Source organism: Macrotis lagotis, chromosome 5, assembly GCF_037893015.1.
Source record: "Macrotis lagotis isolate mMagLag1 chromosome 5, bilby.v1.9.chrom.fasta, whole genome shotgun sequence".
NCBI lineage: Eukaryota > Metazoa > Chordata > Mammalia > Peramelemorphia > Peramelidae > Macrotis > Macrotis lagotis.
In genome coordinates this window covers 156744635-156767648 of record NC_133662.1, presented here as the reverse complement: position 1 = coordinate 156767648, position 23014 = coordinate 156744635, and the positions used below count along the sequence as shown (strand labels likewise).

The following is a 23014-nucleotide window of genomic DNA, read 5'->3' as shown; positions in this document are numbered from 1 at the left end:
CAAGCTTATCACATTGAATCTGAACTGAGTGCCAGCACCCAAACAGCATAGCCCAACACAGTTAGAACTTCCAAACTCAGGAGATCTATGCCAGCTCCAATCTCCCTAGTAGTTAGGTTTAGAAGCATATCTTGAAGATACAAAGTGATTTAAGAGAAAAGCCACTAGAGTCTAGGAGATTTCAGAAAGCCTTAATATAAAATAATATTAAGGCTTAATATAGAATATAGATAATTAAGCTAAACCTTGAAAAAAAAGGAAGGAAATGAGAAGCCATTAACATTGATGATTAAAAAGAGAAAGACAAGGTACAGGTAATGAATGGGTTTCAGAAATTTTACAGAATTTTAATATTATTTTAGTTTTACAAACCTAGAATAATATTTACAGAATAAGTCTCAGTAGATGAAGCCATTTCATTTTTCAACTAATACACATTCCACAGTCATCACTGGTATTGTCTACTTTTAAAAAATTAAGGAAATAAAAAGAAAAATGTTTGCAAAGCACATTGACTATGACACCCACTGGGAAAAAAAAACAGGCAAGTAAAAACAAGAGCCGATATTATCGTTCAGTCCAGACTTTGTGGGAGACTAGGAAAACTGGGTTGTACATTCAGAACCAAGCGCCAACTTTAACTTTGGAATTTCCTGGCTTGTGTCAGTCTGTGTCACAGACTTAATTTTCTATAAACAAAGCCCTTTTTTATACTAACCAGTATGTACTTTGGCCCAACAACTTTAAGGAAATTGTTCATAGGGATCTATGTAAAAACCTGCAGTAAATTCTGGGATATCTGCAGAACAGAACAAAACCCAACAAAATAGGACTTGGATACAGCAGTGGGAAGCAAATAATTTTTTCTTTTTAGAATAATGGATGCATTCAAATAGTGCTACTTTCATCTTCAGAATGCTTATAAACATTGCTTATTTCTCACAGTTCTCTGAATTGTGCAAATACTTCAGGATTATGAACTCTGTTCTTGTACACATGATAAAACCAAGAAGAAATTCAAGCCAATAATAATTTATTAAGTATTTACTAAGTGCCAGGCACTGTGTTGTTGAATGCTGGCTTAAATGTTGTTTCTGATTTTTTTCCCCTAGAGCTCTTTTCTTTTTAATTATGGAGAATATATGGAGAATAATAAATGGAGAATATTTCAGGGACAGTTGAAATGCACCTCAGTGGCTTTGAGCCAACCCATGAAAAGATGGTCATGACAAATAGCAATTCAGTTTTTTCCCACAGAAAAAAGTCAAGCACAATTCTAAGATAATAATGTTTCTTTACATAGTGTTTCAAGATTTGCAAAGGGATATATATAGATATAGATATAGATATAGATATATAGTATTTAATCCATTTGACTAGTAACCTTATGAAGTAGATTGCAGGTGAGGCTGAGAAAGGACTTATTCAGAGACACATAAGTACCATTTGAGACAAGATTCAAATTCAGATCTTCCTGACTTTAAGAACAACACTAACCACTGAGTCACCTAGTTTTCTCAAGATATGTATATATAGAGATTTTTTTTCAGGAAGAAATAGCTGCATTCACTTCATTTTGCTCGTGATCCAAAGTATGGAACCATATTTAATAATTTAAAGCACAACTATATCTTCTTTATTTTTTAACCGTTATGGTGGCACTTCATCTATATAGCATCATCAGGAAAGATATTTCTCATAAATTAATTTTTCTGATTAATGAAGATTATCTCTTTGAGTAGCACATTAAAGTTTTCTTTTCACCATGCTGAATATAAATTTTTCTCAAATGTATTACAAGGAAATATATTGCAAGGAAAATGCTATTTGGGGTCCATATTATGAACATCAATCATCTTTTTGGGGTTGAGACTCAGAATTTCATCCTTTAGGGGAAACTTTCTTTGAGGAAACTCCTTCCATCAATGAAAGTCTGCAATTCTTCCATAATTCATAATCTTAGAAAGTTGAGTGAGGCACTGAGAAGTCTAAGGTCATATAACTATGATGGATCAGAAGCAGGTCTTAACCCAGGTTTTGCTGAACCCAAGGTTGACATTCTGCATCCCATGCCATTACTGCTGCTCATCAGATATACTGTGTTGCAATATAGTTATAGCCTCAGGGGCTAATGAGTAATGGAATAATGTTTGACTCTACACTAAATGAGTTCAGACTACTATGCTTCAGAGTTCTCATGCTTATTGACCCCCTCAGTTCTTTCACTTCAAGTGCCTTCTATTAGTTTCAATTGTTTCTTTTTAGCCTTGTTTAGTCACTTTTTAAAAATGTGAACATTCAACTTTCAACTCAGGATTCTTGTTCTTTGACCATATTCATCTTCCCTCTCCTGATGAGAGGCAGTAATGGCATGGGATGCAGAATGTCAGGTTGTCAGTGATACACAAGATGATTATAAGGGAGAGTTTATAAGTTTGTAAGTCAAGAGTTTACTTTAGTTTTTCAACAGGAGATGCCAGACCAGTCTGGTCAGAGAAGGCAGAAGCAGTAAGTGCAGAAGTGGGAAGGGAGAAAAGAATCTAAGCAAGTTGAAGTCACTAAGACTTGACAGAACTTAGTGACAGATTGCATATAGGGGATAAAAAAGAGAGGGGTGTCAAAGTATCTTCAAGGCTTCAAGACTATAACTGCAGAGGGGTGTCAGAGACAAAAATAGAGAATTTTAGAGGGGAAATGAATTTGGTTAGAAAGATGAAAATGAATATTGAATAAATGAATATTGCAGTCAAGTTGAATTTGAGAAGAGGGTGGAAAATTGAAATGGAGATGTCTTGCAGGAATTAAAGATAGTTTGAACAAAATGGGTGATGCTATGCAATTATAATGACCAAAAAAATGGTCATTATGGAAAAATGGAAAAATGTTAAGAAAATTGTTGAAGACATGGGGAACTACAGGTATACAGAAATGCATATACTGTTAGACATAGCTGATATATTGATTGCTTTGGCTGAACTTTTTTCCCTCTACTTATTTCAATTTTAATCTCTGAAAAAAGGGATGGCATACTGAGGAAAGGAAGGGGGAAGGACTATTCAGAAATAAATGTGATATAAAAACTAAAAGTATCAATAAAAATAAAACAAATTTTAATATCATTAAAAATAACCACAACCCTAGAGGAGAAGTAAGAGATTCTCTTTTTTTGCCAGTTCATATCTATAGTCTTCTTTAAAAAACCTAGCCAAAATTTTATCTTTTTTTTCAAACTAAATGAAATTTATTTTGTTAAAACTATGGGAAAATGCTTTAAGAATCACTAAATACAAACTAAAATGTGCATATCTATTAAAAACAAAACCATTCCTGAGATTACCAACTGTGTATTTCTAACACAGTTCCAATTACATACACTGAAAACAATGGAGTTAGTATAACCTGTACATTAGTTTAATTTAAACTTGATCAAATTCTTACATTTGAAAATCACTTATATTTGAAAAATATCAAATTCCTAAGCTTTTAAAGATAGCCATCAACATTAAACAAATGAAATTTAGGTTAACTGCCAATTATATGGTGGCTAGCTAAATGATAAGTACAAATCACTACTTAAAATGGCAAGAAGCCACAGTTACAAAATTTTATTTTTTAAAGAAAAAAAAAACATTCAAATGCTTGGTTTCTATTCACTTAAGTTCATTTGTGGATGCTTTGCTTTGTGCAATTGTTTGCCAGATATCTTGTGTCTACATTGTCTCCCTTCTTAAAACTATATAGATATGAATTTCTCATGTCTTCTGTATACTTTTTTAGAATTCTGTTGAAGTGCTTCAGAGTAGAAGGATGTATCAGTTGAAGATTTATCATTATGAATTCAGATTAAAAGGAAGAAGTTCGGCATGGACAAAGAGGAAATTTTTTTATTAATTTCTTTTTCCAAAGGAAGATCTGCTTTCTGTCTTTCCTTACCCCATCCCTTTCCACACCTCCCAAGAAGAGGAAAATGCTATTTGCAAACTTGAATGGTTAAATACAACAAATTCTCACATTGGCAACATCTAAAAAAATTCTTAATATGCACTGAATTCATTACTCTGTATCTATAGGTAGGTAGCTTCTTTTATTGTAAGTCATTTAGAATCATGATTCTGGTTATTTTTAAAAGTTGCCTTTCTTTACAAAAATTGTGGTTATTGCATAATTTATTTGGCTTGTTCCTCTCACTTCAATACACATCAATTCTCTGATTTCTCTGAAACCAACCCCTACATCATATCTTAAAAAATAAATCTTTATCTGTTATTTCTTAAGTTTCACTAAGCACTAGACCAGGAAGAGAGGCAACTATCTGCAAAGAAAATAATAAAGTTAAAAAGTATAGGGGCGGCTAGGTGGCACAGTGAATAGAGCACTGGCCCTGGAGTCAGGAATACCTGAGTTCAGGTCCGACCTCAGACACTTAATATTTACCTAGCTGTGTGGCCTTGGGCAAGGCACTTAACCCCCTTTGCCTTGCAAATAATAATAATAATAATAATAATAATAATAATAATAATAATAAAAAGTATAGAACTTTTTATATCGGTGATATGGTTTATATGGTGTCAGCAAAGACCTGATACATAACCCTATTTGCCTCAATTTCGCCATCTGTAAAATGGGATGTAGTAAGAAATGGCAAACCATTCCAGTATCTTTGCCAAGATTCCAAGTGGAATCACAAAAATGTGTATATGACTGAAATTAGTGAACAACAATAATTATGGGTAAAATCATACCAAAACATTTTTCCTTCCAAAAAAAGCCTAGAAGATCCCATATCTCTTTGCAGTTATGAAGCTTCTGGTTAGTGTTTAATTAATAATGAAAAAGCTAACACAAAAGCAACAGTGACAGCATAGTTATAATATGCAATTTAGGAAATTATACAAAAAATAGCATATTAACATTTCTAGGAAATCACTGTCATCATCATCTTGTCATCTGTCTCTTCTTCTTCTTGTCCTCCTCCTCTTCTTTATTATTATTCTCTGTGATCCTGTGATGTCATTTGCATAGGAACTCCATCTAATGAACTCTTGTTACCACTGAAAATTGGAACCTGCTGATACTTCTAGTCTTATAGTGTTTCCTGAAAGGTACTGAGAGGTTAGGATCACACAGACAGCCTGTGTCAGAGTTCAGTGTTCAACTCAGGTCTTCCTGACTTCTATATTAGATCTCTTTCTACTATACAATGGTGCCTTTCTCACAGTACAGACAGGGAAAAAATCAGGGTGAGTAATTTGACAATTCAGACAGTAGATAGGACTATAATATGGTTTAGTGACTAAATAGGTTTAGATTTTATAGGGAGTTAGAAAGGGGTAAAGGTAACAGTTGAATACATATTATAAATAACAGTTTTCTCTGTAGAAACTAGTGCCAACATAATATTTTATACATTATAAATATGTAAGAGACATAAATGAGTAAAAAATTTTAAAAATGCAATCTAATTTTGAGGGGCTTGACAGAAAGTTATTAATAGCAATGTGAGTGGTACAAGGAAAATGCTGCAATAATTTTTTAAATAGCCTAATCAATAGGAAAATAGGTTCTTTGTAAATATGACTCCCTCAACATATTCATTAAAGTTCAAATAAAACAACACTTGTTGCACAACATATTTTAAGAATATATTGTAAGAGTAGATACTAAGAGTCAGGAAAAAGGTATGTGGAACATAGCTTATTATAGTACTGGTGTGAAAGACCTATTCATGACCAGGTACAACAAAAATGAGACAAAGGAAATGTCATTCTTGATTCTAGGTTAATCTCTTAACTTACTTCTTTCTAATAATGAAAGGCTACTACTAGTCTCTTTTAAGGAAGGCAGACAGAAAAAGTAAGAGCAAAATTCCTTCATGTTTCATATAAGTGAACTCCCACTATAGTTCAAAACTCAATTATGCTTTTTAAAAAAAAATCCTTTCAAATTTTACATTAATGGCCCTAAAATTACCCTCACCCTTCAAATGAAAACATCTGTACTCTTTTTTATAGTGATATATGATTGTGACAAATTTTAAGACTTCAGATACACTTCACAAAGGACTTTTCCTTGCAGAATTTCACAACTATGTGGAAAGTTTAAAAAATCCTTCACTACAACCATTTCTTTATCACTTGAGCATGATTTTTTTTTACTATAAGCAGAAGAGTGTTTATGAGTCTGATAAGATCCCTATGAACACTGCTACTTCCTATTTGATTTTCCTTTTTGAAAATCTGCACTGAACTAATTAAATTATGAAGATTAAAGATGCACTTGTATTGTCCTTTTATACAAACTCACAGCCTGTTTTAAACTCTATATAAGATTAGATTAGCTTATCATATATCATATTTAATTAATAATGAAATGCTCTCAAATATACATCTTGTTGGTTAACAATTCTAATTGGCAGATATAAAATTTTTAGGCACTAATTTTAACCTCTTCTTGACATTGTCTAAAGTTACTTTGACTTGTTAAATGATTGATTGAATTCATTTATTAATTTAATAATCATTTATTAAGCACATATTATACATAAAAGATTATAGTAGATTAGGGGAGCACATAACATTTTGAAAGTGGAGGAACAATGAAATGAAAAAAGAAAAAAAGATAAATGAAAGGGTCATAAGATCATAGATTTAAAACTGGAAGAGACTATGGAGATCATTTACTCTAACTCCCTCATTTTATCAAATTTAAAAGATTATTTTACTTTTCTCATGTCTCATGTTTTCACATTACATTCATTTATATTCCTTCCCTTTCCTTTCTCCCCCACCCTCCCCCTCTTCATCATCAAGCCATCCCTTTTTAATCAATGTTTTTTAAAAAAAGAATACAGTTCAGCAAACTAAGCAATACTTAGATGTATCTGAGAGTATAAGCAATAATCTATATAGGAGATGGGAAGATAAATATGATGTAGTCCTTGCTTCTAAGACATTTGCTGACTTGAGTTCATTCTCCTTTGCCTGCTCTGAGGGCGATCCTAATGAGCAACAAAAATGACAGAAAGGCTCAAAGTCAAAAAGAGAGATAGGAGAAATTGTAGGAAATGAACAATTAGACTTCTAACTCCCCAATTACATGGCATCAGATATGGGCTTAGCATGATAGCACACTAGAAGTGGCTTGTTCATAAAAGAAAGTCTCCCAGTAATTATGAAATAAACATTGAAAAGGCCATAAGACTTTGGGGGTGTGGGGAGGAATATATTTTTAAAAAGCAAGAAAAAATAAAAAGATCAAAAGATCTCAGTTAAAACTTTCAGAGATAGCCCCCTCATTTTACAGATGAGTAAACTGAGACCCAAATAGGTCAAGTGATTTCTCCACAATCACACAGGTACTAAGTTATACCAAAGGAGCAAGGAGGGGACAGAATAACAGGGTCCGTGAGGAAGGAGACACTTTGGATATTTATTGTTTTCTTCCCTTTCCCTGGGCCTCTCCAGAACTTTTTCAAGTAGCTCTTCTCACCCAATTCATGGATAACCATCCTTCCTATCCTTACATGTATATGCAATACACACTGGTGTGGCTATGACTTTGGATTTGTGGAAGGCTGGAAAAGGCACAATTCTAGTGATATTACAAACTGAGATTGAAAACACATTCCTTAAAACACTCTATTCCTCACAAATACTAGAAACAGAAATTCTGTTCTTCCTTTCCCATAGTCTAAATATTGATTGATTTGTATGAACCTGTATGTAGGAGGGAGCCAAATTCAAGACAAGTCTTGTTACTAGATAAATTGGAATGCAAAAGGAAGTAATGCATGGGCCAATAGCCCATGAATTAGTACACCAATGAATCATTACAGCTAGAAACTTTCTCAGGCTGCAAAAAACCAAGATTGTCCAAACAGGCTATTTTTACCGATCCATCTTGCCAAGCTGTTGTCCACACCTAAATGAATGAATCTGTTTGGGCATGAAATGCAAGTTAATTCTTCCAATCCCAGTTAATATCTCACAACAAAAAAGGTAGAAAAACCTATGAATGAAATTTAGGACCCCTCACAGGGATAATTTAATTTTTCAACCAGAATCAATGAAAGAACAATGAACAAAATATCAGCAGACTATTCTAGCCATAGGTCTACCAGTGACTTTCTGTGTGACTTTGAGCAAATTATTTCACTTCTCTAGGACTCAATTTCCTCATCTGCAAAATGCAAAATGAAAATACTACATAACCTGAAGCCCCTTCTAGGGCTTGATCATTAATTTAAGAAGTATCATTTTAAAAATTCAAAACTACTTGCATACCAAATCCTTTGGATTTGCTTTCTACTTGTTTTATACTTTGTTTTTAGCCCAAAACTATAAGAGATGAACAATGTTTTCAAAATTTTAAAAAAGTTTAGAATTGATTTCATGAAACTGGTGCTCTAAAAATACTATTATAGATGTATCTCATTGCCCTACCCCCATCACTTATCAAGTTTTAATTTTTTTCTTTAGTACCTACATTTTGTAGGTAAGATATTCTCTTTTAAATGATCTTTGTAATGCTGTATTAATTATTGATGCTTTAAATAAATTGTTAAGGATTTTATTATTTGATAAAATATTTAATTATAAAACTGTCATTTTTATATAAGGCATTACAGAGAATAGGTATGGATGCAACTCTGTCAGTAATAAGATAAATAGAGGCAGCTAGATCAAACACTGGCTCTGGAGTAAGGGGGGGCCTAAGTTCAAAGACCTGGGTTCAAATTTGATTTGATACTCACTAGTTGCGTAACCCTGGGCAAATCACTTAAGCCCAATTGCCTTGTAAAATGATAATAATAATAATAATAATGATGATGATAATAATAATAAGGGAAATGAATTCATTCATCAAATAGCTATTGAGTATCTACTGCATGTAACACAATGTGAGCTACTCTGAAGGATGTTTTTCTTTTATAGTCTAGACTTATGATTTCATTAGCATGGTGAAATCCTTCCACCAGAGTAGTATTTCAATAACTTTGTTACTAGGACTTGGTAAGACTTTAAAGAAGAGAAATTAGCCTGAGACATTAAGAAGTTGAGTGACTTGCCCAGCCAGTATATATTAGAAACAAGACTTGAACCTAGGTCTGATTAATTTTAATGAAAAATTCCATGTCTATACCACAATAACTTTCCATTGTGAGAAATACAAAGAATAAAATGTAGACCAATACTTCATGTTTCAAGAAGTTCCTAAACATTGGACAATAATAACTCTAAATTACATTTCTTTCTCTGGTTCTAACTAATGCTAACATTCCCCTAATAAAAAAATTTGTACTTTTAAAAACCATTATATAACTAGAATTTCAAGCCCCCAGCTCTCATGGTTAGGAAATCATTAGTAATAATAGTTATTCATTAGTAAGACCTCAACTAATGAAAGAGGTGAAATGACTTGCCATCATATAACATTGTAGAATACAAAGTTCTCGGTACTCATGTCAGAGTTTACACCAGGCAGGGGAAGATTCATCCTCTGACTGGTTATTCCTGAACCCTCCTTATTCTTGAGTCTCTACTCTAGCTTTGGGCTCTCAGTGTCTATAATGGCAGTAATAATTTCTATGATTCAGAACTTATATTTTAGGACACAGCACTTGCTAAAAAAAAAACAGCTGAACCAATAATTCATTTTTTCATGTCAGTGTCTCCAAAGGTGTGGGATGCCACTTCTTCTTAAATGGATCAGACTGATCTTGTTACTTTTTCCATGGGTTAAATCCATCTCACAACAGCTGCTATGACAGGCAGGATGCATATTCTGCATATCACCTTGCTCTCCTAACTTCCATTTTGTACCCTGGTCCTATATATTTTCCATTCACCATTGTCTCACTAGGGTTGTTTTATAACACTAAGGTTGATCAGGCTTTAACAAAACTAGACCTCTACCTCCTAGAACATCTTAAGCTCAAGATGTCCAAATCTGAACTCATTAGGGGCAGTTAATGGCATAGTGAATAGAGTACCAGCCCTGAAGTCAGGAGGAACTGAGTACAAATATGACCTCAGATATTTACTGTATGACCCTGGGCAAGTCACTTAACCATAATCACCTCACCCCCCCAAACCCCAAAACAACAACAACAAAGACTGAACTCATTATCTCCCCTATTCTCCTCTGTTCTTCATTTTCTCCTTACTATCAAGGAGATCACCATCCTCCCAATTGGTCACCCAAGCTAGGTGTTATCCTTTATTTTTGGTTTCTCTCTCACACCCTGTCCCCCCAAATCCAATCAGTTGTCAAATCTTTGTCAATCCTACTTTTAAAAAAAATTTCTCATATACATGCTCTTCTCTCCTCTGAAACCACAACATCTCTGATGCATCCCCTCGACACCTCATCCTGAACTATCAAATATGCCTGCTGGTTAGTTTCTTTGCCTCAAGTCTCTCCCCCCTCTATTTCATCCTCTACTCAGCTATCAAATCAATCTCCCTAAAGCACAGGTCTGAATATGTCGCTCTCTGCCCTCTCCACTCAATAAATTCTAGTAGTTTCCTATCATTTCCAGGATTAAGTATCAAATCCTATTTGACTTTTAAAGCACCCCTGGCCTCTTACTGCCTTTCCAGTTTTGTTTTTTTTTTACACCTTAACCTCTGTGATCTGATGACTTCTTTGCACATAATATGCCATCACTTGGCTAGAGACTTTTTCCTGGATGTTTCCTTATGCATGGAATTGTTTCCCTGCTCATCCCTGTCTACTGGCTTCCCTGGCTTCTTTCAATTTCCATTGAAATGTCTCCTACAAATAAACCTTTCCCAATCCCCAAGATACTAATAGCTCCTTCTGCTAATCATGTCCAGTTTATTCTGTATATAGTTTTTTGTGTGTAGGAGTTGTCTCCCCCATTAAAATGTGAGAGAACAGGGTCTTTTTTAAAAAAAATATGTATATGGGTGAATGTATGTGTATTTTATTTTGTTTTCTTTTTTGCTTTTCTTTGTATCCTCAGCACTTTGCACAGTGTCTAGTACACTCTCAATAAATGCTGGTTGATTTAATGTGATAGTGGTAGTAGAAGTAAGCTACCCAGCAGTCATACATGTTTCAATTAGGGCAAAATATATAATTAATTGGGCATACTTTTCCTCTGTGAATGCCAAGCCAATATTAGTACCAGGGGACCTTGATGCTCTTCTATAACTTGTTCACCACTTACTAAATGTCCATGTCAAGTAGTTCTGTAAATCACAGCAAAATACTCTGTGCTAAAGGTCAGGATCACTAGGAATCAAATAACTTTAGTCATCAAACCAACTTCATTGAATTTAAAGGGAGATGGAGACTGTAAATCTTGTCATTTCTTCCCTCTAAAATGAGTGACCTCAACTACTCTTCCACTTTTGAGCTCACATTTTCTATTTCTTATAATACAATATCTTTTTGTCAGTCAAGTAGTCATCCCATTAAATATACAAGAACTTTTGATGTTTATCAGCCCTTTGGGATATAGAGTAAAGAATTATAATTCATCTTGATATGGCTTAGATTATTACAATATCAAAGGTAATACTTATATTTGTTGCTTTTAGATTTGTTTTCACAACTTGTTACTAACACATCTTCATGAGAGAAAAGTATGAAAGCTGCCTATCAATATAACGATCTGTTGGAAGGTTGGGACTGGAGATTCCTTGTAATACAACTAAGCACTCTTGGTTTTGTTTTGTAGAAAAGGCTATCATCTATATAAACCATCAAAAACCTATATACAGATATAGCCATAACTTCCCCCCCAAAAAAAGTTCAAACTTTGCTTTGACATACTACACACATATTATTTGATGAATATTTTATTGTTGTTCCAGGAAAAGCTTTTAAAGGAATACATAAGCTAGCAATTATAGTGAAAGGATGTCTCATTCTCAGGGATGTGAGGAATGCCAGTTCTCTGCTGCCTAACTAGAAGATGGACACATTCACAACAGCATAATTGCTTAATCGCACATGCAAATGTTGAGCCAGCAAACACCACATATTGCTGATCTTCTCCCACTTCTCCACCAACAGAGACCACGCAAAAAAACAATTTTTGTCCAATAAAGGACTTTGGGGGAGTATTCAGCTCAGTTTGAATAAATTAGAGAGATTCATTCTGCTCATGTATAGCAATTATTAGTCTTTCCCTGACAATTATCCAAACCCTGACTTGGAAAATCTATTCATCAGAAGGCTTGATTAACACTGATGACCAAATTGTTAGTTCTTGTCCTCAGTGGTTAAAATCAGTTATTGGATTGATAGGTTCTAAAATGTTATGCCTAAACAATTTCCCAGGTCTAACTATAACAATACTCAAGTCTTTGAAAGACTATGTTTGAATTATTTTTTATATTTTTATTTGCCAAATTTCAAGATAAATAGATAACATATAGAAAATGAAAGTGGGGGGGGAGTTCATACTACAGAAACATTTAGGAAAACATTTAGCATCATTATCTTTTTTAAATTGAATCTGAGAAACCCCAAGATAAATAGTTAAGAATATTTTTATTTTATTTTTGGCTACTTATGTTCATAATATTAACTACCTGGTAGCAAATACATTTTTTATGGAAAGTTTTATATATTCCTAGCCGATTACTTATGGTATCAAACAATTCCTTTAGAAAATGGAATCCAGAATTATTACATGCACTAACTAAAAAGTCATTTACCCATTATGAGGAAGTATGTCCAAAAGACTTGAAAGATGTATTTTGAAACAAAATTTTCAGTTGAACTGTATGCTTCCCTATTTGACAAATTTTATAAACTTTAAAGCAACTCAGATATTGGTCTTTTCAAAATGTACTTTCTGCTTTTTACAGGAATTATTAAACTTGTTAGAAACATGGTCACTCTAATCAGTCTACTGTACTATATAAAAATATATAACTACAGTTTTTGCAAATATATTCCTGAAAAAAATTGTGGTTAGCAAAAGAGAAACTATAACTCAAGGCCTCTTTTAAGTTGACAGGAAATAATACAGGAAAAAGCTGTTACTATGGTTTTCTATCTTAGCTTCTCCTTACCTACTTCTTAAATGTCCTTTTATATGTCATTAAGAGAGGCATTTACTTTAATTCATGTGATAGCTCTGTCAAAACTTCAGAATAATTAATTGTGAATGGCAAGGGTTTAAAACAAGGCTGAATTTGTGATTCAGTGTTGTTCCTTTTCTCTTACCTATACACCTCTATTTTTATAATAAGGAAAACTCCTTGGTCGATTTTGAAACTGTGCCTTGTCATGGAATAGTATCTCTAATGGCTTATGCTCCAAAATATATGTTTGAATGCCCCAAAAGGGACCTGTATGTATAAATCAGTCTGACCCTTTCCTAAATACAAACATTTTCCCTTCCCCCCCTTCTGTTCTCTCTGCATATTTCACAGCCCTTAAATTTCCATCTTCAATTTCCTACTATTTTAGTGTACTGTGCAAAACTGAAAGAAAAAAAAAAGCTTATGGCTACAATGTCAAAGAAAAGATTATTTTAGCCACTGATTATGCATTATTCTAAGTAGAGAACTTAGTGGAAGAAATCAAGACACTAGATCTTCAAAAAATCTCTGCTCGACCATACTGCCTATGTTGAGGATGAGAAACACTTCATTTCATAAACAAAGATGCTTTCACTGAAAAAAGTGCAAACCTAGGTGACAAAATTTTCTTGAAAATGCTGCCCAGTATAAAAGGAATTACTGTCTCTCAAGATATTGTGAGTTATCACTGTAAAACCATTACTCAACAGACAAGCAAAGCTCAGGAGGCAAAGAATCCACTGCAAATTGGGTGACAGCTATAATTCTGTGCTGCTGGCTAGCCAGGAGATGGAAAGTAGCACCATGGGGAGAGACACGGACCTAATAAGTTCCAGTGTGCAATCAGAAAGGTAAGTGAATTAAAATTCAGCAAAAGTTCTCTGATGCTAAGCATTTTTTAAAAATTAAAACAGTAAAGCATTAAGTGTGAAATGTTTGTCAGGTTGGCAAATCAAGGCACTAACAAATCCATTGATTAGAACAGATGCATAGTTTCCCTTGAAAGCATGCCCTCGGAAATTAAAATGGCAAGCAGAAAATGATCCTATCTTTTTCTACAATACATTCTGGCTTTAAGATAAATGCAGTAGAGGGCAAGTATTTTCCTTTTCATGTAAGATAAAAGCATGTTAATAAATTGTGCATAAAATGCTGTTCTTTTGATTTTTCTGTCCATTAACTCCACATACACCTTTTGCCATCTGTCCATGATAGTTTTTTCACTTAACTAAATGTATTTTTTGCCTTATGTTTAGAATACAAAAGGCTCAAAGTACTCACTTCTTATAGTCTTAACTATAACAACACTCAAATCTTTGAAAGGGTATTTTTGAATTATAATTTATTTATTTTCACATTTTTCAAACTTCAAGGGAAATAGATTACTCATTCAGATAATACAGAGGGGTCCATGCTACATTTTTACTTAAGATAAATTCAGCCTCCAATAGTATGTTTTAAGTGCAGAGCAGAAAGGGGAGGAAAGCATCAATAGGCAAACCTGCTGCAGTAAATGCGGCAGAATGCAAATGAAGCCAATAGCACTGAAGATTTAATATTTGTTTTACCTACCAGCATTATCCATGTCTCAGGAGTGGAAAAGCAGAGTTCTGTATACCGGCAGCTTCTGCTCTTCTCCTCCTCTTTAATGAAGCACCCTGCCCTTCCCCTGATCATCAGCCCTTGCTGGCACACAGAGCATACTTCAAGCACTGTCTGCAGTAGACATCGCCAGGAAATTTATATCTCCAAGGATGACAAACAGCCATTAGCTCCATTACAGGCTGATTAAGAGAGTCTGAGCCTATCAAGGAGATATTTGAATCCACCAGGGTTTTCACCTCTCTTCTAAGCAAAGGAGGGAGAGAAAAAAGCCCACTGCAACATTGCATGTGCTGCACATTTCTGAAAAGGAGAAATACCACTTATGACTGGGAAGGGTTTTTTTTTCAGACTCCTAGAGCAAACGTTAGCAATAAGGCACACAAGAAGAGGGAAATGGTTTTAAATAATTGACCTATCACAGTGTATGAGTTTTAATTTAAATTGAAAAGGTTTTTTTTGAGAAAATGAAAACAATTTTAAAATTAAAATACAAATCATCTTTTAAGGGTTAACTAAAAATCATTAAAGAGTGAAGTTACAACATTTGAATATCATAAACTTTGGCTATTTTTTATATTTCTTATCAATAATTTTGTGGCCTCTATATAATATCATCTCAAAGGAAAGAAATAATCTTTAATATATAAGAAATTCTTTAATAACCTAAGCTGTGAGTTTTGTGCAGAAAACAATGCATACCCCCAAATTCAAAAACTTCAACTTAAGGAAAAGGAGAAAAAAGACCCAATCAATTTATTCTTTAAAAGTCCTTTTATGTTTGGAGTAAAAAAAAAAAATTCAAAAGTATTCAAACCAAATTAAAATACTTAAAAGCATGAAAAAGTGTTATATGCAAAAACATAGTCAGAGACATTGACTACTATATGACATTGATATCAGGGAGTAGGAATAATATCCGCATAACTCAGTCTTTCTAATTTACCAGAAAAGATTTACAAAGGAGACATCACTTGACCTGCAGTATAATGAATCTGTAGTAGAGAGTGAAGATTTCTAACTGGGTTTGATACTATAAAGTCAGTGTGAGTACAGCCACTGCTGCAAACTGAAATCTAAAGATTTAAATCCAAGCATATAGTTTTTGGTCTCCTTTGAAATTTCTACTGACATTTCACTTAAAAGTAAATAATATTTTATCAGTTTTCATTTTTAAGGCATTTATCTTTATTGAATATCTTCAGGCTTGTGTTTAAGCAAGATCCCACTATCTCTTCTGCTCTCCCTGTTCTGTACAGGGGGCTCCATGACATCATGATGTCAAAACCCAATGTAGAACTGTTCTTATTATAGGAAATTTAACTTCTTGATGACCTGTGCTCAGAAACGTTCAACCTTTTCTGCTAATACTGTTTCAAGTATTCAGAGGATGCTTTCATCTCTGAATTAATCTCACTAGAAAAATCCATTTTCTTTTCCTCAAGAATTTCTTAGTTCCTTCTTAAAAGGCCCAAAGTAAGAAAGCTTCCACACCTGATCTGTTTGTCCTGATTAGGATGACAAGGCTGCCAAATGCTCAGAGTAAGTGTCATCAGGAGAAAGAGAGAAAAATCTAGGACAAACAATGTATTTTTTAAAGAGAAACTGCTTATAAGAAAATAAGAAGATAGATTAAAAAAAGGAATCTCTACAAAACCAGAGGCTCTCTATGGAAATTAGCTAGATAGAAATAGAAGATAAATCGATGGCATATATTGACTGAGTCCTTGTATATGGCGATCAAAAAAAGAGCATCAAATCAGAAAGATTTCTTTATCAATATTGGTTAACAAATTTGGACTGTGTCCAAAAGTCTGCTTATAAGTTTGTTGTCTGGAACTTGGAATACATATTCCCATATATATAAGAACAAGTCCATACCATATAGTGCAATAAATTCCAGATGGGTCAAAGAGTTAAAGATTAGCAAAATCTATTTTTTTTTAAAACCAAAAGAAAATCAGGGGCGGCTAGGTGGCGTAGTGGATAAAGCACTGGCCTTGGAGTCAAGAGTACCTGGGTTCAAATCTGGTCTCAGACACTTAATAATTACCTCGCTGTGTGGCCTTGGGCAAGCCACTTAACCCCATTTGCCTTGCCAAAAACCTAAAAAAAATACAAAAGAAAATCAAATAAAATTTATATCAGCAGGACAGGGGTAATAAATTTCTGATTTATTCAAAGAATTATAAAATACTATTAGATATAAGATACTATTAGATATATGAGTATGTAAAAATAAACTTTTATAATATAGAGGCAAAGAGGGAGAAGGAGAAGGAAAGGAGTCTCCATTTAAGTCCAATTGATGAAAGCACAGAAATCAAGTAATGAGGTATTAATGTGTCAAAAGAAACCCCAAAGAGTCCCAAAACTTTTTGAAAGTATGAAGGAGAGCAGGATTGGAGATTGGTTGATCAAAGACAGACCATACCTCTACTTTTCTTAAAAAAATAAGGAAATAAGGAAAAACAGACAGGTGAAAAAGGAATGTGATCTCTGGTAGCAGAGAAAAAGAGACTGCAGACATTTCATTCTGGTTGCCAAGAATGGAGAAGAAAATCTCTGAAAGGACAGAACACTCGAGGACAAAATAAAAAGAAAATATTTCAGAGACTTGGACTATCCAAAATGTGAAGTATGTTGGTCACTCGTGTTGTCTGTATACTCTGGATCAACTCTTCTCAATGATACTATATGTTTCTGGGAGAGTGTGCCCCAGGTTTACGGCAGAGAAGGCTCTTGTTCTTACTATGGTAGCTTAGTAAATGTTCTTCCTGGTAGCTATTAAAAAAGGTTAGTATACTGATAGTTACTTAATCCTGTTTGCCTCAATTTCTTATCTATAAAATGAGCTGGAGAAGGAAATAACAAACCATTCCAGGATCTTTGTTAAGAATACCCCAAAGGGGTGGCTAGGTGGCACAGTGGATAAAGCACTGGCCCTGAAGTCAGGAGTACTTGGGTTCAAATCTGGTCTCAGACACTTAATAATTACCTAGCTGTGTGGCCTTGGGCAAGCCACTTAACCCCATCTGCCTTGCAAAAAAAAAACCCTAAAAAAAACAATACCCCAAAATAGGGTCTTGAAGAGTTAGACATGACTGAAATGACTCATCAGCAACTATATTCTAGGAACTATGCTACATACCAAGTAAATACAAAAAAGAGCAAAAACAGTCCCTCACTGTTCATCAGGAACCTCATCATCCTGCAAGATCTGTCAGCCTTGGTAATCACAACTCTTTAGATGTCCTCTGAATGGATGATAGAACAAGTATCTCTTCACCAAACCTCCATTTAAAGAGGGTCCCAAGGCTGGTTATCTCTTCATTTCCTACATGACTATACTCCTCTGAGCTTCTCCATCTTGCCCTGACACCTGACATCCCTTCCTTCATTTTCACCTTCCTTTGTATGATGTTGTCTTTCCCCATTGGATTATAAATTCCTTGAGAGCAGGGAATGTCTTTTTTGCATTTTATTCCCAATCATTTAACAATAGTTAGCCATTAATAAATATTTATTGACTGATTTCTTACTGCTTTCTAAGATTTGACCCTCTAATTTGGGTAGACGACATGCAAACAATTATGTACTTAAAAAGAGAAATACAGGATAAATTGAAGTTAATCTTAGAAGGCACTAGCACTAATAAGGCACTAGGAAAAGCAGACAGAAGCACATTTACATCCAAGGATGCTCCTGGGATTACATATAATGTAGCCACAACTTTCCTCAGTCCCAAAGGCTTATTTATGTCTGAATCTTTCTCCACAAACAAATGAATCTTTTAAAATGCTCAATAATTATGGCCAGCTTAACAATAGGCAACCTCTTTCTCTTTCTAAATCACCTACCTACCTACATAGGAAGCTAAGGAAATGATGGTAAAATGCAGTGCAGCTGCCCACTGATTTCCAGATTCATAGTACTAATTAAGCTAGGTATTCCCAGCTGCATTGCCAACTATAGGCAAGATGTTGAGAGGAAGCCTCAAAGATGAGACTGAATTTTGAAGTTTGGCTGGCTGAGATGATAGTGTTGACAGAATTTTTTTAAGTCAGAAAGGGGAAGTAGTTTGTTGAGAAAAGATACATTTGGTTTTGGATATATTCATAATAAGGTGCTGGTAGATATCCAGGTGACAATGTCTAGTGAATGTGATATATATATATATATGTATATATATATATATATATATATATATATATATATATATATATATACTCTCTGTCTTCACAGATACAAGTGGTTTTTAGACCCTCACCACCTCTCACCTGGATTACTTCAATAGCTTCCTACTTGGTCTCTCTAATTTCCAGTCTGTTTTCTCTCTATTACATACTTCCTCCTATTTATCCAATTGATTCTCCTAAAGCACAGTTCTGACATGATGTACCCAGTAAGTTCCAGTGACTTCCTATTGCTTCTATGATGCAATAGAAATTCCTTTGGCATCTAAATCCCTTTACTACAGGCCCTCAATCTACCTTTCCAACCTTATTGTGAATTACTCCCCCTTATCCACAGTCTTGCTGGTCTTGCTACTGTTTGTAGAATAATATGTAGAGTACAACAAAGAAGTTGCTACTCATAGCATATCTCCATACCTTTGTAGGGGTTATTCCTCCTGCCTGGAATGTGCTCCTTCTGCTATTCTATCTCTTAGAATTCTAATTTCCTTCATGGTTCAGTTCAAATGCCATATTCTACTACATGTGGTCTCTCCTGATCTACCTCCCCAGCTATTAGTATTTTTCCCCTAAATATGATAAATGTGTGTAAATATCTAAGCTGGCTAGCCTGTAAACTTCTTGAAGGCAGTGCTTTTTTCCTTTTGTTTTTTTTTAATCCCCAGTAAGTAACACAGTGTCTGACACACTGTAGGTGCTTAGTAAGTATTTTTTAAGTGATTTATTAAGAATGGGAAAAACTGGAATGGAGTTCAAATCCTATCTCTGAAACTATCAATATCTGTGGGACTCTGACCAAATCACTTAACCTCTCTTCAATAGAGTGTAATCCTTTGTATTTTATTTTATAAATTTATAAACATCAGTCTGAGAAAAGACTAGGTTGTGCCAGACTTCCAAAGGCATCCATGAAAAACTCAAAAAACAGTTAAGAACCCCTGAATTAATGATCTCTAAGGTCATTTCCAGTTCCAGTATGATCCCACAACCATCACTGCTGCTCAAACATCTTGTATGGCTCCCTTTTGCCTTTAGAATAATATATGAGCTCTTCAGTCTGGCACTTTTAAAGCATTCCACAGTCTATCTCCATTCTATCTTTCTAGACTTATTTCATACTACTCCCTTTTGTGTAGCCTATATTCCAGTCAAACTGGCCCATTAGTTATCACTTAAAATTCTGTCTTTTGCCTGCCTTTTTGTACATGCTATCCTGAAGGACTAAAATGTACCCTTTCCTTCTTTTTTTCCTTCTTTCAAGGCTCAGCTCAGGTGCTATCTACCATTTAAAAAAAAAAGCTTTCCCAATCCTCACCAGCTGTTAGCCTTCTATGAGTCTTTATTTCCAGAAAGTTAAGCCTACCTAGGAATTAATCTCTTATACAGTGCCAATAATGCAGACGGCTTAGGGTAGAAAAGGAGCATCAGCTGGTGTCCTTGATTATACTGGGGCAGCAGTTCCTGAACAATGAGTCACAATGACAGAATAACTTAAAGGCCATCAATAGTTTAACCCTATGAAAGTAACAAAATATAGTTGACACAATTACAAATAACTAGCTTCTTAATATGGAGAAAATACCCAGACTTCCAAAAATAGAACTAATCACACTGAGAGCTGTCACCAGGAGTAAGATAAAAGTTTGGTGATCAAATGAAATGTGCTAGGTAACAACAGAATCTCCCATATCAAAATTGGGAGTCAGGAAGAACTGAGTTGAATTGTGCCTTAGACATTAACAAGCTACAGGACATTGAAAATGATAATCAAACCTCTCTCAGTCTATTTTGTCATCTACAAAATGGGAAGATCCTCATGAGATGGATGCAAGGATCAAATGAGTCAACAAAAATGTAAAGTGCTTTCTTTGCAAATCTTAAAGTACTAAATATAAATAGATATAGATATGCTAACTATTTTTGTTATCCCTACAATTTGCCCTACTTGTGAAGTGAAAATGAGAACGTTTAGAGATACTCTGCTCAAAATTTTGGTTGTTTCTGAAAATAGTTATTTATCAACCTATTGACACATGAAAGGGTATGAGAAAAATAGATATGATCATGAAGAGGTTAAACCATAGCCCATGCAACTATTACAGCACTAAGAACCCAAGAATTAGCCCAAAAGCTCTGAATGAAGTTCATTGTCTTATTCTCTTCTTTCTCCTGCATATTGTAAGTTATTAGAAGTGGAAATTTATTGAGTTTAACCTCTTAAAAAATCTAATTTGAGGCAAATTTGGATAAAAAATCTAATTATAAAGCAGTTCATTTTACTTCTAGAAAGTTTTAATTTTTGGAAATTTTCCCTTATATCAAACCTGAACTTTCCTCTTTGCAACTTTTACCCATTGATTTTTGTTTTACCCTCTGATTCCAGAGGCTAGATTCAAAGACATTAAATGGTAGGCTCTTGCAAGGGATCAAGTGAGAAATGAAGAAGGCCCAAACTAGGGGGATGGAAATATAAGAAAAAAAGGAATAAATACTAAGGAAACTGTGGAGGTTGAATTGCTCAGACATGGAAACTGATTGGTTTTTGAGTGCATGGGAAAAGGACAAATTGGCAATTACTCTGAGGGTATGATTATGAATGACTAGTAGGATGATAATATCCATAACAGAAACAGGGAAATTGGGAGAATCTTGGGTTTAGTAAGAGAGATAATGAAATCAATTTTGAAAATGTGGAATGTGAGTATCTTTGGGATAACTCCCAGTTATCAACTGAATAATCAATTGAGGATGCCCAGCAGACAGGTGACACAGAATAAGAGCTCAGAAGAGAAATGAAGGCTCAAAGTGTTGATTTAGAAGTCATCTGTATAGGCATGATAATTGGAGAATTGATAAAATCACCAAAGAAATGTGGATAGAACAGAGAAAGAGGATAAAGAGACTATTTGGGGGGCGGCTAGGTGGCATAGTAGGGGCGGCTAGGTGGCATAGTGGATAAAGCACCGGCCTTGGAGTCAGGAGTACCTGGGTTCAAATCTGGTCTCAGACACTTAATAATTACCTAGCTGTGTGGCCTTGGGCAAGCCACTTAACCCCATTTGCCTTGCAAAAAAAACCTAAAAAAAAATAAGACTATTTGGCATACCTCTATGCAGGAGGGGAAGCATAGATAATGATTTGGTAAAAAATAAAAAGAACAGTGTCATGAAAAATTCAGGAAAAAAAGAGAAGAGGGAGGGAAAGGAGTGGGAACGTTAGGATTACACAATAATGACAGGAACCTAGATATTTTGATTCCAGAAAGTTAACATTTGACATTCAGGTCAAATCCTATTTCTTTTTCTGATTACTTCTTCCCACACTAATCCCTATGTTCCCTGAATTCATTGTGGTTACTATTTCCCAGTTTAACACTTAGAGAGATCTTTATTATTTCATTTGTCTAGCTTTATCTTTCCAACTAAACTTTTAAAAACCTTAAGGGCAGTGATCATGGCAACCTCAACCATCCAGAACACCTTCACAAACTCAAAAGTAGGCTTTCAAAAAAAAATGCTTCTCAGCAGCAGAACTAAATGCTACAAAGTTCATGCTCGTTATTTGTGGAACAGCATCTCACTCGAGGTAAACTCTCCTTCTTTAGTTAGGTAGTTAATAAATGCTTATTGATTTGACTTAACTTGATCTAGAACGGATGTCCTAAAGGCAGTCACACTGACTACATTAAGGAGTCGGAGATGACAGCAAACCAGTGAAAGAAAAGGCCAAAACAAAACAAAGCACACATACACACAAACCTATCTGAAGAACACACAAAAAATCTTAAGGTTCTGAGGCACAATTGAAACTCATTCCATTAACTATTCTTCCCACATTGTCATTTTTCCACATAATGTATTCTTTGCCCCAGTTAAGCTAACTTCCTCATGGTCCTACCTCGTTACCTATTCTTCCCAATCTGAAATTGACTTCTCTCCTCTTGACCCTATTTTGTCCCATTTTCAAGGCCAGAAAATACAGAAATATGGAGATCAGAGGAAGTTAAATGTCAGTAAAGGCAGCAGCAGAAGTAGCAGCATGAAGTAGGGATAGCTGTATTCATCTATTGAAACTAGTAAAAGTGATATAAAATGTTTCATTGAGCATTGAGGCATTATACTTAAAGCAGCACAAAGAGCTTATCAGAAGAGA

General features: G+C 34.5%; 1 protein-coding gene across 4 annotated transcripts in view; it reads right to left on the bottom strand.

The window, feature by feature from the left end:
- The window catches only part of PHACTR2 (phosphatase and actin regulator 2), a 348693-nt gene that overhangs the window by 246656 nt on the left and 79023 nt on the right, over positions 1-23014 (bottom strand). The window contains exon 1 of one of the 4 annotated variants that reach the window (XM_074187748.1): positions 14637-15108. The exons of the other annotated variants lie outside the window; for them this stretch is intronic. Coding sequence (XP_074043849.1) covers positions 14637-14649 — 13 coding nt within the window. The 5' untranslated portion in view covers positions 14650-15108. Of the gene's footprint in view, positions 1-14636; positions 15109-23014 lie in introns of those variants that run through there. 4 annotated transcript variants of the gene reach the window in all.